This window comes from Fistularia commersonii, chromosome 8 (genome assembly GCF_037954325.1).
Source record: "Fistularia commersonii isolate RoL2024-O1a breed Wild chromosome 8, RoL_Fcom_v1.0, whole genome shotgun sequence".
NCBI lineage: Eukaryota > Metazoa > Chordata > Actinopteri > Syngnathiformes > Fistulariidae > Fistularia > Fistularia commersonii.
In genome coordinates, this window is record NC_141291.1 from 20,690,967 (window position 1) to 20,707,017 (window position 16,051).

At 41.1% G+C, this 16,051-nt stretch overlaps 1 protein-coding gene across 9 annotated transcripts in view; it reads right to left on the reverse strand.

Annotated features, from left to right (window-relative positions):
• Window positions 1-16,051, reverse strand: part of mpp7a (MAGUK p55 scaffold protein 7a) — a 155,609-nt gene that overhangs the window by 81,671 nt on the left and 57,887 nt on the right. For 8 of the 9 annotated variants that reach the window (XM_086151601.1, XM_086151604.1, XM_086151598.1 and 5 more), the window contains exons 4-5: window positions 14,183-14,260; window positions 989-1,069 (exon numbers count right to left, since the gene is read on the reverse strand). In XM_086151601.1, coding sequence (XP_086007727.1) covers window positions 989-1,069; window positions 14,183-14,260 — 159 coding nt within the window. The remainder of the gene's footprint in view (window positions 1-988; window positions 1,070-14,182; window positions 14,261-16,051) is intronic. The other variant, XM_086151602.1, reaches the window with a different exon arrangement.

Below are 16,051 nucleotides of genomic sequence, written 5' to 3' on the forward strand. Positions count from 1 at the left end.
ATATGAAGGTAGTTGGTGTGAGAGAGGAGGATACAGAGAGTAGGGTTAGATGGAGAAAGTTGACTCGCTGTGGCGACCCCTGACGGGAAAAAGCCGAAAGAAGAAGAAGAAGAAGAATGAGGGGAACTCGGGTGGAACGGTGAAGCTACAGGGGGTGGAGATCAAAAAACTGGAGGATTTCAGGTACTTGGGGTCAACAGTCCAGAGCAACGGAGAGTGTGGAAAAGAGGTGAAAAGACGGGTCCAAGCAGGTTGGAATGGGTGGAGAAAAGTGTCAGGGGTACTATGTGATAGAAGCCTATCGGCCAGAATAAAAGGAAAGGTGTACAAGACAGTGGTGAGACCAGCGATGCTTTATGGCCTAGAAACAGTTACAATGACCAAAAGACAGCAGGCAGAACTAGAGGTTGCAGAGATGAAGATGTTGAGGTTCTCTTTGGGAGTGACCAGGATGGATAGGATCGGGAATGAGTCTATCAGACGAACAGCACATGTTACATGTTTTGGAGAGAAGGTCAGAGAAGCCAGACTGAGATGGTTCAGCCATGTGTAAACGAGGGATTGAGAATATATCGGTAGACAGATGCTGGAATTGGAGCTGAGGAAGACCAAAGAGAAGATTTATGGATGTAGTGAGAGAGGATATGAAGGTAGTTGGTGTGAAAGAGGAGGATACAGAGAATAGGGTTAGATGGAGAAAGTTGATTCGCTGTGGCGACCCCTGAAGGGAAAAGCTGAAAGAAGAGGAGGAAGAAGAAGAAAGGATGTACTTTCATGTGGTAAAAAGGTCAGTAGCCAAAGTTAAAATATAAAAAAAAAAACAGGGTGTATATTTTGGTCTTTTAGAAAGACTATTATGTCATCTTTAGACAGCACTTGACAAAAATTAAAATAGCACTACAATAAGATGTGATTGTGGTACATGAGAATGCTCAGTAAATAATATGTCAAGTTCCCAGCAAAATTTTTGAACAGGAAAGTAACTAACCTTCATGTGGGGATTGGCTAACAGCCTGATTAGTTCTCCAATTTCTTTATTGGCAGATTCCAATTTAAGCTCCTCGGACAGCTGGAAAGGAGAAATTCTTTCTTTAGACAATATCTTCATATCTGTACAATAAAATGACAACACTAGGAAAACAAAAAGGTGTACATGTAAATTTCCCCTCCAAAAATATTTATTTTAAAAAATGGGTCAACTTGGAACAGCTATTACCACCATTACTTCAAGATGGTATGAATTTTTATTTCATCCAGCTATTCTCTCTCTCTCTCTCTCTCTCTGTCTCTCTCTCTCAAACACACACACACACACACACACACACACACACACACACACACACACACACACACACACACACACACACACACACACACACACACACACACACACACAACAAGTTATAATTGCCATCACATAAATTTCTAATTTCTCTTTCAAGGGTTATCCTCACTGACTGTAATGAAAGGAGGTTATGTATAACACGTCCATCTCCTTTTCTTGATTTACAGCATTGTGTAAATCGGAGGATGACCTAAAAACTATGGTCATTGGAAATTTAACATGGGTCTTGAGCTACAAGACAAAAGTGCTACTGAAAAATGTTTAGTTGCCCAAGAAATCGCATTACACCTCAGAGAGGTGACTCAATGAAAGAACCAGGACAGGTTTCAGAAATTTGACAGCAAGTTCCTAATAAGATCTTCAACAGCTAAAGATATGAACATGTCTGGAAAAGCATGCAACTAAACAAGTAAGAAGTAAAGTATACAGCACTAAAAGTTGCAAAACAAGACATCAGGTCCAACACAGATGCTAAAAGTTAATGGTAGAGGAAAATTGTATTATGCCATGTTAGATATGAATTGTTATCCACGGTCCAAAGATAAAAGTGTCAGTAAACACAAGCAAACAAAATAAACTAAGCAAACAAACTGGGGGCGACATTTCCAGGGGGTTAGAGCAGCCTTGGAATTGAACATTCCTGGTTTCGATTACTGTGCTCCTTGTTGCCCAGTGTTTCCCAACCTCTTTTGAGCCATGGCGCATATTTTACATTAGAAAAATCACACAGCACACCACCAAATAAATCTATCAAAAATGTTTTTAATTAAATAGAATGAAACTGTAATCTCAATTTACTGACTCAGTGTGAAATCTGGCGCTGTTATGTTGAGCTGATATAAAGCTGATATTCTTGCAGGAACTCAGGAAATGCAATATAACTTTCATTGTATTGTCTTGAGTTCACCTATTTTACTTTCTTCTGGCCACTACTACTTAGGCCTTCATCTGGGTCAGACTGTTCTTCAAGACCAGTGGGTCCTAATTGAGTGCTTTTTCTTTTAAAATATTTAACCATTCCGCATCACTGCTGCTGTCTACCTCAAAGCATCAGTAATTAATCTGCAGTCTGAGAAGCATACCGTAATTTTCAGATTATAAACTGCTACTTTTTATAAACGGTTTCACCACCGTGGATTAAACAACGAGGCAGCTAATTTCTTGATTTTTTAGGGGGCCAATGAGCATCACGCCACCAGAACATGACTTGCGAAAACATCATGCCTCGTCACATCGACCCAATGAAATTACCATGAAATTCTGAGGCAATTCAATTTCGACACTGATAAGACAACTTTTATGGTTTTATTGCGCAGAAGGAAGATGAAGCTAGCGATTAGCTGGAGGAGGACAAAGTGGGATAGAAAATGAAAAGATGGACTTTTCCTTGTGTTATTCATTATCAATCTTTTTCATCAGCCGTGTTACAGGCACTGTTCGAAAAAAAGCATTTCAAGTACTTATTTGTGGCCATTACCCGTATGTATTTAATAAAAATTGAAAAAAAAAATTCTGTTTCACATATTTATTTGTAAATATCTCATGGACACCCGCAGGTTATATACAAGCGCGGCCTATATATGTACACATATAATTACTTATTTATTTTTAGAAGGCACAACTTATATTCAGGTGCACTCAATAGTCCGGCAAACATTTTACCCATGTTAATTCACTTCCTGTTGCCATCTAGTGTAAGAGCATTTAATTGTTCTGCCTGTCACTGCATGCTTCCCAAATAGAAAGACATATGAAGACACATTATTTGCTTTGAATAAATAATTTTGGGGCCAATCAGGTGAAAGGGGGCATTTTTCCACAGCACACCTGATGATCTCTCACAGCACACTAATGTGCTGCGGCACAGTGAATGGGAAACACTGTACTAGACTGTCGATTTCATCGTCATGTTGTTGAGCAAGACATTAAACTCCTAACTGCTCATCTGCTCCCCTGGTGCTCCTCATTAACTGCCTTCTGCTCATGGTTAATCCAAGAAGGGTTAAATGCAGTGGTCAATTTTTTCAAATTTCTTCTTCTTAAATTATTTCTCATTTGTTGTGATAAATGAAAAATATGGATTGCTCTTAGAGCCCTGTCAATGTATCAGCACATCTCTTAATGCACCAACTGGAAATTTGACAATGAAATACGGTTGCTGAGATCAAAATTCAAATCATAACCTGTGTGCGTTTATCCTTAAACCACAGGTTCAAATGCTGTAGGTTTTTTAGGTTGATGGAATTATGATATATTTGAAAGGGAAATGTTTATGGGCATTTTTTTTTCCACTTTAATACACTTAATATGCTATACCTATTTATTGAATGTCTCAGATTTTGGTATAGAAAAATATAATTGTGCAGTTCCCTAAGACCTTATTTTACATATCCAAGTCATTCAAAATCAGAAATATGTGTATCGGCAGAAAGGCATTTAAAGTCTTATTCTCCTTTCGGCTTTTCCCTTCAGGGGTCGGCAACAACAAATCAACCTTTTCCATCTAACCCAATTTTCGGTATCCCCCTTTCTCTCACCAACTGACCTCATATCCTCTATCACTGCAACAATAAATCTTCTCTTTGGTCTTCCTGGTGATCTCCTCCACCATCTGTCTACACTCCCAAACAGAACCTCAGCATCTCCATGTGGGCAACCTCCAACTATGCCTCCTGTCTTTTCTTCAGTGCCACGGTTTCCAAACTATAAAGCATCGCCAGTCCAACCACAGTCTTAAGCACCTTTCCTTTCATTTGGGCTGATGATTTTCTATTGCACAACACCCCTGACACTTTTGCCCATCCATTCAAACCTGCTTGAACCTGTTTCTTTACCTTTTTTCAACACTCTCCACTTTTCCTGGACTGTTGGCCCTAAGTACTTGAAATCCTCCAGCTTCTTGATCTCCATTCCCTGTCCTCACCGTTTCACCCCTGTTTCTCTTATTTCACACACATATATTCTGTCTTGCTGCGGCTAACTTTCATTCCTGTCCCTTAAGGAGCATAACTGCACCTCTCCAGATATTCCTCAACCTCTCACTACAGATCGCAATGTCATCTGTAAAGATGATGGTCCATGGAGATTCCTGTCTAACCTCATCTGTCAGTCTGTCCATCACCGCTGCAAACAAGAAGGGGCTCAGAGCTGATCCCTGGTGGAGTCCCACCTCCACCTTGAACTTCTCTGTTACCCCTACAGCACACCGTACCAATGTCTCACAGCTAGCATACATGTCCATACTTCATACTTCAACATACTTCTCTGCTACATCAGACTTCCTCATACAATACCAGAGCTCCTCTCTTGGCACCCTGTCGTGTGCTTTGTTTTAGGTCTACAAAAGCACAGTTCAGCTTCCTCTGACCTTCTCTGTTTTCCTCTATTATGACTCTCAACGCAAATACTGCATCTGTAGTACTCTCTCTAGGCATGAAGCCATACTACTGTTCACAAATGCAGACTTCTGCTCTCAGTCTAGTTTCCTCTACTCTTTCCCATATCTTCATTGTATGGCTCATCACCTTTATCCCCTCTGTAGTTATTCTGCCTCACTCATCTTCTAACTCTCTAAGAACCTGTTGAATAATCTAGCCAGAAACTCTACCCCTGCCTCTCCAAGACATTTCCATGCCACTGTTATATCATCAGGACCCACTGCCTTTCCACACTTTAGCCTCTACAATGCCTTCCTCACTTCACTTTTACTAATCTCTGCTACTTTGTGGTCTACTATACTCAACTCATCTATCGTTCCCTCACTTTCATTTCCCTCATTCATCAGCTCTGCAAAGTACTCTTTTCATCTTCCTATCACTCTTCTAGCATCTGCCAATACATTTCTCCTCTCTATCCTTGATCACCCGGACCTGATGTACATACGTTCAATCTCTCTGTTTTGCCAACCTGCATAGATCATTCTCTCCCTCCTTACTGTCCAACCGAGCATACAAGTCATCATACACCCTTTGTTTTGCCTTTGCTACCTCTATCTTTGCCTTAGGCTGTATTTCTCTGTATTCTTGTCTGTTCTCTTCAGTTCTCTCAGTGTCCCACTTCTTCTTTGCTAACCCCTTTCTCCATATATTCTCCTGCACTTCCTTATTGCACCACCAAGTCTCATTATCTACTTTCCTTCCAGATGACACACCAAGTACTCTCCAACCTGTCTCCCCAATCACATTACCTGTAGTTGTCTTGTCATCTGGAAGCTCTCCCTAACCCCCCAGACCCTTTCTCAACTCCTCTCTGAAAACCATGCAACACTCCTCCCTTTTCAGATTCCACCACTTTGTCCTCTTGATCTTCCTTGTCACCAGAGTCATCTTACAAACCAACATTCTATGCTGTCTGGCTACACTCTCAGCTACAACTATTTTGCAGTCACTGATCTCTTTCATTTTACCTTTTTAATATAAGACATATTCTACCTTCGTGCTCCTACCTCCGCTCTTATAAGTTACCCTATATTTATTTCTTTTCTGGAAAAATAGTGTTCACTATAGTCATTTCCTTCCTTTTTGCAAAGTCTGCCACCATCAGTCCCTCTGCATTCATATCTTGGATACCAAATCTGCCCATCACTTCTTCATCACCTCTATTGCCTGCACCAACATGCAGATACTGTAAAGAAAGGCGAGGTAAGCGTGGAGGACTGAGAGCCAAGCTACAGCGAACACCACACCGACTCTCCGTTCCCAGCATTTTCGACTTCGGATTACCAACCACAAAGGATCATGGACTGTAACATCATGGTATCCACTGAAACATGTCTAACTGACAAAATACCCAACATTGCAATCGAACTAGTCGGGCACCACACTCTTTGAACGGATAACACAGCAGACGGTAATACAAAGGGGTGGAGGTTTGTGTATTTATGTTGACAAGGCTTGGTGCAAGAACTCTGTCACTGTTGGTAGACACTGGTCAGCTAAACTAGAGTTACTCATGGCTAAATGTAGACCATTTTATCTGTCGAGGGAGTTTACTTCAACAATATTAACAGCTGCTTATATACCACCAGATGCCGACTCCAAGCTTGCTGTGGCTGAACTTCACACAGCCATCAGCAAACAACAAACTGCACAACCAGAGGCTGCATTTATTGAAGCAGGCAACTTTAACCACATCAACCTTAGGACAGTACTTCCTAAATTCCATCAACATGTCTTCTGCCACACTAGAAGGGACAAAACCCTTGACCATGTCTACACCAACATCCCTGGAACCTACAAGGCGACCCCCCCCCCCCCCCCCCCCCCGGGTCAGTCTGATCACCTCTCTTTGCATCTCACCCGCAAGTCCTCACCACTCATCATATTCGTGAAACCAACAGTCAAGTCCATTAAGGTGTGGGCAGCGGGTGTAGACTCTGTACTCGGGGATAGGTTTGAAGACAGACTGGAGTATGTTTGCCTCTCAGGCTACCTGTGGCTCTCACATAGACATTGACTCTTACACTCAACCAGCAGTGGAAGATATCAACACCGCAACTGGCAGTGTCACAGCAGAGAAACAGATTACCACATACCAAATCAGAAGCCATGGATGAACAGGGAAGTGTGACTCCTGCACACAAAGATCCAGGCATCCAGGCCATCAAAGATTACATGAGCAGCAACACCTCATTAACTACCATGGATGTGTCCTTCCTTAAAGTGCTGAATAATTTATATGCTCGCTTTGATAAGGACAATAAGGGGAAAGCTATTAAGATCAAGCCCTCAGATGACCACCAGCTACTCACTCTCTCACACACAGATGTACAGAAAGCCCTGAGCCGTATCAACGCACGCAAGGCTGCTTGCCTTCATGGCATTTACAGACATCTTCAACCTGTCTCTGGCCCAAGAAGTAGTACCATATGCTTAAAAACCACCTTTATAGTGCCAGTGCCAAAGCATTCCTCTCCAAAGTGCCTGAATGACTACTGCCCAATGGCACTAACTTCCATAGTGATGAAGTACTTTGGGCGACTGGTCCTGGCACACCTCAAAGAATATCTGCCCGCCAAACTTGTCCCAAACCAATTTGCTTACCATAGCAACAGAATAGAAGAAGATGCTGTATTTACAGTTTAATCTGTATGTATATATGTAAGAAAATTGTAATAATAATAATAGTATAATAGATAGTATAACTATAATAATAGTAATGTAATAATACTGCATTTTTCAGTAAATACAGCACATTCTGTACATATGCATTTCTGCTTTTTCGGCTAATGATAAGTTGCTAACTGCATGTTGTTACTCTGTATCTTACATGTGTAATGACAATAAAGTTGAATCTGATCTAATCTAATTTTATATGTATAATATTGTATAGCTTTCTCAAATCCCTGGAGATATACTCAGAAAGCAAACACACTATGTCACTTAATGATTAGAAGTTTTCAATTAATTCTAAGTATGGTTTCTAAGATACAATAGTGTCAGCAGAACATCCTGAAGTAGGGGTGTCAAACTCATTTCTTATTGCGGGCCACATACAGCCTAGGTCAGAGGTCGGCAACCCGTGACACCCAAAGAGCCATTTAGACCCGGTTTCCTCGGAAAAGAAAACATTGGGAGCCGCAATTGCTTTTTGACGTCTAAAATAAAGGTACCACAGTATGTATTGCTTTTTATTACCTTTACACTTTGTATAAACAAGTGTGAAGTGTGTTGCTTCTGAAATTCATAAAATATTACAGAAAAAATTAGATTTTATTTATGTAGCGAAGTCATTTTGAGCTTTGGGCTTTTAGAGCATTTAGCGGAGCCTTGACCTGAATTTTAAAAATATATCGGGAAAAAATCAGTGTCAGTAAACAATAAAAAATAAATATTTTCAAAATATCTTCATAAATATTTATTTTACCTGGTTTATGGGACCTCTGCTCCTGAACTTCTGCGCACAGCGTCTGCAAATCGGGACTTTACCGACTGGCGGGTATACCGGCTTCCGCGAGTGTGACGTTATTTTGAGCAGCGAAAAATAATAAATATAATTTTATGTAATATTTCAAGATCACAATAATCTTCCAACTTAGAACTAAAAGTTAAAAAAAGGAATTAACACAAATGAAATATTCTTCAATTAAATATTTATAATTTATTTTCCCAAGCCACTCAGAGCCGCAGTGTAAAGATGAAAGAGCCGCATGCGGCTCCGGAGCCACGGGTTGCCGATCCCTGGCCTAGGTAGATATCAAGTGGGCCGGACCATTAAAATTATAGCATACTCAGCAACAAATAACCGAATATCATGTCTCTCCTCTTTTTTTGGTGTAAAAAAGTACAAGGACATTAGGAAAATCTTGGAATTTAATGAACAATCCTTTTACAAAACATTTCATGAAACATCTAATATTTCCTTAGCCAAACGTGTAATTTTATCTTTATTTACTTTTATCATTCACATGTATGCATTGCAACAGATCCCACTGATCGTACAAAGGCACAAAACTTTCACAAGTAATTGGTACGGAAAAATATAATAATGCACTTTAAGATTAAACGAGACTTATAAAGAAAGTGATTTTTAAACCATTTACACATGTGCATATAAAATCTACATTGAATCCCTGCTACACCTTACAAACTAGAGAGAGTGCTATTAAATGTGAAAGGAAGAAAGTATTCACCTGCCCTGTAAATGTTTAAACTTCATACATGAAACGTGCATACACATACAATACATACTGAAAATGCATGGAGTTGCATGGACAGTAGAATTTCACCATACTCTTTTGAAGAGAAGCTGGTGACTAGCATCAAATTGCACATTTTCGCTAGCACTTAGGTAGCTGGCTTTTGCTGCTGCTTCACTGATTTCTCGACTACCGGTGAAAGTGGACTGCTGTTTCCGCCAGCAATTCGTTGATCTTATCTCTTCTCAGTTGTCTTTGCAAGCTGTCTTATTTTTCGCTGTGATAGTCTCGTAGTGGCGCCGAATATTATATTCTTTAAATACCGAAACTTGTTGCAAACACACCAAGCACAAAGGTGTCCCGTGCATCTCCGTAAATAAATACGACGTAGTCCATTTTTCTTTGAAAATTCTACACTCTTTGTCTACTTATCTCTGTTTGGATAATGACATTTTGGCTAAAGAGGGAGTGGCAGGGAAGTAGAGAACAGGGTAAAAACAACGTTGTAACAAGCAGCAGATGGCCCATTGATAACGTCTGCTGATTGGTCTGTCGCAGTGATGCGGCTTGTCTTCTACTCTGACCAAAATAGTGCGCCCCTAGCAGAAAAATCTTGAATTGCATTTAATTAAAAACATAAATCCTTGTCTTTAATGGACAGGGGATTCTTTAGAAAATAGACAGTGTCAACAATCATTTAGTGTTTAAGTTCAGCCAAATTATGACTCACTGAAATCCATCACTGAAAAAATGTGGTGGAATAAAATAAATCAAATTTAGTTACTGTATTTCCTTTGTATTGAAAACTAAAGAGAAATTTTATTTACTAAAGATAGTATTTTCCTCCCACCCACATGCCTCAATATGAACATGATACAACAACTTTTTTCCAGCATGTTAAACAGGACTGGTGCTACTACTCAATATGATAAGTGGCAGTCCCAATCTATGAGATTAACTTGGCTCGCATAAACACAGGTTGCAGCATTATCTTATTTTTGGTAAAGTCTGCTAGAAAATACACCCCAGAGCTCCTTGATCAATTTTCCTACCTTTCCGTTCAACTAAAGAAAGGAAACTTGAGATTGTGGAGACAACCTTTGATACATCGCCTCGGAGCTTTTGTTACGCCTTGGAACCAAACATTCCTGGTTTAATTCCTACACTCCTCCTAGCCAGTTGTAGTGTTGAGCAAGACACTGCTCCTCCGGTGCTGCTCATTAGCTGCCCTCTGCTCATGGTTCATCCATGAGGGGTTAAATGCAGTGTCAAATTTTGCTGATGTTGTGCTGTGTGTATCATTGAATGTGACAATAAAGGGTATTTCTTTCCTGGGGGGAACTTTGAGGAGCATTTAACAGGAAGCTTACATTTGAAAGTATGTAATTTTAACAAAGAATTTTTGAAAAAGAAATATTTTATGCAAAGGGAAGAAAAGCCTTATAGGTAGGAGTCTATGGATGTCTTGAGTGTTAACAAAAATTTGGACCAGCAGACCATTTGCACAGAGAGAAACAGAACCTTTAATTCCTATTAAGAGATAAGATAGTATTTTATTCATCCCCATTGGGGAAATTCTTTTGTCACAACAGCGCAACAATAAATATGAATATACATATAAATAAAAGAGAAAATTAAAAGGATGACGACAATAAGGATAAAAATGGACAACAGAATGACAAAAGCAAAGATAAAAAGAGAATAACAGGATGAGAATGGAATGACAACAAGAAGGATAAAAATAGATATCAGAGTCATGAGGACATGACATGTGTGAATAAGTGAGGTAGTGGTAGCACTGATGCACCTATGGCCGGTCAGAATTGTGTGCTTTCCAAACTGCTGTTATACAATCTGATGGCCATGGGCACAAAGGAGTGTCTGAAGCGTTCGGTTCTGCACCGGGGTGGGTTGAGCTTTTGGCTGGATGAGCTTCCTATCAGCCACAGTTCATCATGCAAAGGGTGGGAAGGATTGTAAAGGATAGCTCCCAGTTTATCCTTCACCCTCCCCACTGCTATCAATTAAAGATTGTCCAAGTTCGGTCCCACAACCACGCAGGGTTTCTTCACCAGCTTGAGCCTACTAACCTCACAAGTCCTGTGCCGCCCAACCAGCACACTTGCAAAAAAGAGTGCGCTGGCTATCATAGACTAGTAAAAGATCTTGAGGAGCCCATGACAGACACCAAACACCCTCAGTCTCCTCAGGAAGAGCATCCTGCCCTCACTTTTCCTGTAGAGTGCATCTGTGTCATGTGACCAGTCCAGTTTATTGTTAATATCAACCTCGAGGTACTTGTAGAAGCCTATCATCTCCACCTTCTCACCTTGGATGGTGATTGGTACATGTCTCCTCCGATACTTCCTAAAGTCAACAACCACCTCCTTGGTCTGGGAACTGTTGAGTAGAAGGTGGTTCAGGTTGCTCCACTCAACAAAGCTCACAATCAGACCTCAGTACTCCTTTTCATCATCATCGTTGATGCGCCCAATGATGGAAGGGTCATTAGAGAACCTCTGTTTTGTGTGACAAATATGATTGCATCTTCCACACCTTTTTGCTGCCTGTACACAAATTTCAGAGGGTTCAGGAAAGCAGATAGCTATTCCTTCAGGTGCAAAGTACAAGCCTCTGAAATGACTTCATGACTTGGCTTTCTGGGGAACCTGCTGGTGGGCAGGGGAGGGGGCGTTGGTAGTGGCTAAGTCTGTGTTCAGGGGTAAATCTCCTATCACGGCAACCAGACTCGAAGCCCCCCACCCAAAGATGCCCCAGCCCCCATACGAGAGGCCTCCCCAGTTTTGAGCTGAAGAAGCCTCTCGGATGAAGGGTGAAACTTCCCCAGGTGAAGAAATCCAAGCCAAGTCACCACATCAAGACTTCACAAGAACTAACCATGACTTGGACGACTGGGAACCTCCATAGACATGGGGGGAGGTTGTCGGTGACAGCTGCTGATGGGCGGGGGTGGGGTAGTAGTTGTGTCCAAGTTTGAGGAGATGGCAAGGTGGGCAAGGGGGCTATCCTTAGACGCTGCTGGTGGGCAGAGGGCGGGGGATGGTGGGAGGCAAGGTGTTGATGGGGTGGGGAGGGGCAGAGCCTATGGCAAAGGTATGAAAGGGTCAGTGTCAGAGCAGTCAGAGTTCACCAGTGTGTCAAACCTATTGAAGAAAAGCTTTGACTCTGCAGCAAATTCAGGGCCACCTTTAGCTCCAGGTGTGACTTTCCCACAGCCTGTCATCTTCAGAACTTCCCTCCAAACCACTTTTGTTTTGCCCAGCTCCATCTTGGAGTCAACCTTCTTAAAGTTGAGTTTTGCCTCCCACAGCTTCCTCCTCGGCTCCCTCTGGACAGCCCTGAGGGTCTGGTGGTCCTGAGCCATGAAGGCTATCTTCTTGCTGAGAAGGCCTATGATGTCCTTGTCAATCCATGGCATGTTGTTATTGAAACAATGGAGGTTGTTGGATTGGACTAAGTTGTCCTCACAGAATTTTATGTTGTCTGTTATCCAAATAGAGTGACCCAAAATGTCCTCACCAAAGTCTTGTTCGAAAAGATTGAGATCCGTGATTGCTGAGTGGATGACGTCTCTGGCGCAGATGGAGGAACATAAAGGAGCACCAGAATGGTCTGTGACAACTCATTCAGTAGGTAGTAGGACGAAGTCCTACTGCCACGAGCTCAACATCAGGGATGCACACAGGGAACTTCATTGTGATATAGCCAGGGTTGCATCGTTTACTGTCGACAAAGACAGCAAGCCTCCCTCCTCTCTTCTTACCACTCTGCCTACCCCGTTTCATGCATATCAGCATGAAGCCAGGCAGAGTTACAGCACTGTCTGGTGTGCTCACCTGTAGCCATGTCTCTTTAAAGCACAGTATGCTACATTCCCTGTAGACATGCTGGCTGTCGACAAGGATTTCCAGTTCATCTGATTTGTTGGCAAGCGGCCTCATGTTCTACATGATAACCAGGGGAAGGAAGGACTTGCATCTCCTGTCTCTCTCGGTCTGCTCTCTCACCCTTGTGCCACCCGGCGGGTGCTCCTCCATAGCTCATCGGGGATGCGCACAGCAGGGAGTCCAGCTGCTTTCCCGTGTAGAAGTTCCTGCTGAGAATATGTGATCGTTTTTCTCCAAAGTTGCTAAGAGAACACAGTGTGCTGAAAAAACAGTATCCAGTCTCACACACAAAGAGGAATAGATAGGTAAATAAATAAATACAGAAAGAGAAGAAAGAGGGGTAAAAAGAGTTGGAGCTGCTGCGAAAGGCTGCTATCTTCCAGCGCAATTTTGAAAAAAGAAAAAAAATCTGCAAGTGATGTATTTTTCAATCCTCCATTATCTAGTAACTGCTTATTTACATAAATAAAACTAAGTTGACAAACAAGAAGAAATAATACGTTGATATGCATTTAAATTCTGGCTTTTCTGTTTATCTTTTGTTATTCCCAAGCCTTTGTATTACTTGATTGGAATATAAAGTCCAGGGATTTCACCAAAACCGGACATCAACAATAGGTACTTTTACTCCTCACAACCCCATACCATGCTAGTTTTTAGGTTTCGCACAGGTGTTGCATGGACACTACATGTAGATCAGAGTAGGTCACATGCTTGGTTAGACAGATACTGTTAAGTAAATCACTTTCTCTGGCCCTGATTTTATTTGTGGCATTATATTTATGACAAAAACATCAAAGTCAAATGCCAACTTTTAAACTCTCTAATTGGGGACGCTAAACTGGCTTCTTCTGTCTCTCAACGAAGGTGGACACGTCATTCTCTCCCTCCCTGTCCTTATTTGTCCTGCTTACTGCTCTTTGTCTTGTGCTGTCTCTGTCTGAGCTAGCCGAACCTCTCCGCATTTCGTCCAAAACCCAAAATGGAATTAATCAACTGGTCTCTCAACATGATTGACCACATTTTCTTGACGAGAAGACAGGTAAAAAAGGTGAGCTCTCATGCCCCGATGGAACGTTTATAGCCGTATACACAATGGACTCTGAATCATCTAACATCTGCTGTCCCTCTCGTGAAGTCATTCCTGATCCTATCCATCCAGCGTCACTCCCAAAAAGAACCTCAACATCTACATCTCTAGCATATCGGTATATGGTTCAGTCCCACATTATACAATATTTTTTTCTATTTTATCTATCAGCTAAAATGATTTGCAACCACATAATGCCTTACCTGTCCAGCAACAGTTGACGCATTGTCCAAGACAGGGTAAGGTTTGCCCTCTTCATAGTGCTGTAGACGTTCATAGATCTGAAAGGAATGATTACATCAGTGGGGAAAGCGGGGCAAATATACATTCACCATGATCAAAAACATGAGCACGTATGCAGAGCAAAGTATACAAGAACATTAAATCATGTACAAACTCAAAATTAAATGGGCACACTCACAACAATTTTAAAATAACACGCAAACACAGTGGTGTAACAGAAAGCTCTCTGGCTAAGAAGGAAGATGAGAATATGGATTCTGATGGCAGCTATACGCAAGGCCAAGCTCACCTGTGTTCACACATGCATACAGGCACAGATACACATGAAACACCTTTGTAAAAGAAAACATTTCTCAGTTGGACAGAGGATACAGAAATAGTCTTCCTGAATATATTATGTGATAGGGAAGAAAAAATACAAGGCTAGGTAGTATTTTGGGTTCTATGTTCTTCATGGTGGCCAGTTATTGTCCATTGCCCCCCTAAAAACATGATGTCACAGTGGTTGAAGTTGACAATCTCCCTTATTGTTTGAGTATCTCCTGAAGCGGACCTAGTATGACAGTATTGCTCCAATTGGCTGAATAACAGCACTAAATTTATCATTCCTCATGTGGTTACCCCGCAGCACCCCTAATCTAATAGAATCTAATCCTTTAACAGGAATTTACAATAAAATGAAAGCATCAAAATTTCACAAGAACTTCAAATTCAAGTGTGCAATGCATCACATTTCTTAACATGGATATTCACTAAGTAACTCCATAGGTTTCACAACTGAGAATTACCACAAATGCTACATATTGAATAACATGTACACCATCTGAGTCATGAAGAGTGAGGGGATCGCAGAGCTCTGCCTCTCAAGCTAAACTCTACTGCACACAGGAGACAATTTAAGAACAAGTGAACTGCCAGCCACAGAATACCCTACAATACATTAGTGTAGGTAAATTGCATGTCATTAAATAAAAAGCTGTCAGCCCATCATCCATCCCCACTGGGCAGTCGACATTTGATTGACATACAGGAGATGGAGATCCTGATCCAAATACCATTCCACCATGATTGATGATCATGGATACTAGCACTACTGTCCTGATTATGCAGCCCTGGCTGATTCAATTCAGTGCAAGAAAAAGCATTCTTCTAATGCATTTGATTTTCAAATTTGTATTTCTAATTGAAATTTGACAAAACTGCCAAGGTATGATTTGACAATGAAATCTTAAATGTATTTTGCCTTTTTAATTGGATTAAGTCACAGAATGAGGAGTCTGGAAGACGAAAAAGAAAATGACACTTAGAGTACTTATTACTCGTTTCAGTTATGAGTCATGATATGCTGCTCCATTCAGGAAAATGAAAAAGCATTCTACTAATACAATGTAATTTGAATTATGATACATGGATGATTCCATAGTTGGGGAGATGATAAGAGTATTTTGAAGAGCTGATTATGAGGAAAATGAAAGTGAGCAACGTAGAGGAACTGATTATTCTTGACCACAAAGTAAATTAGTAAAAGGTAAAGGAAGGAGGCCATTGAGGAGGATGAAGAGCAGGAAGAGAGTTGGTCCTAATGATATACCTGTGGAGGTACGAGGTGTCTAGTAGTGGTGGTATTAGAGTTCCTGGTTAGCTAATTCAGTACTATCATGGAGAATGAGAGGATGCCTGAGAGGAAGTGTGTTGGTGCCAATTTTTAAGATTAAGAGAGATGAGCAGAGTTATGGTTATTACAGAGGAATAAAGCTGATGAGCCCTAAAATGAAGTTATGGGAAACAGTAGTGGCAACTAGACGGAAATCAGAAATCAGCAATTCTGA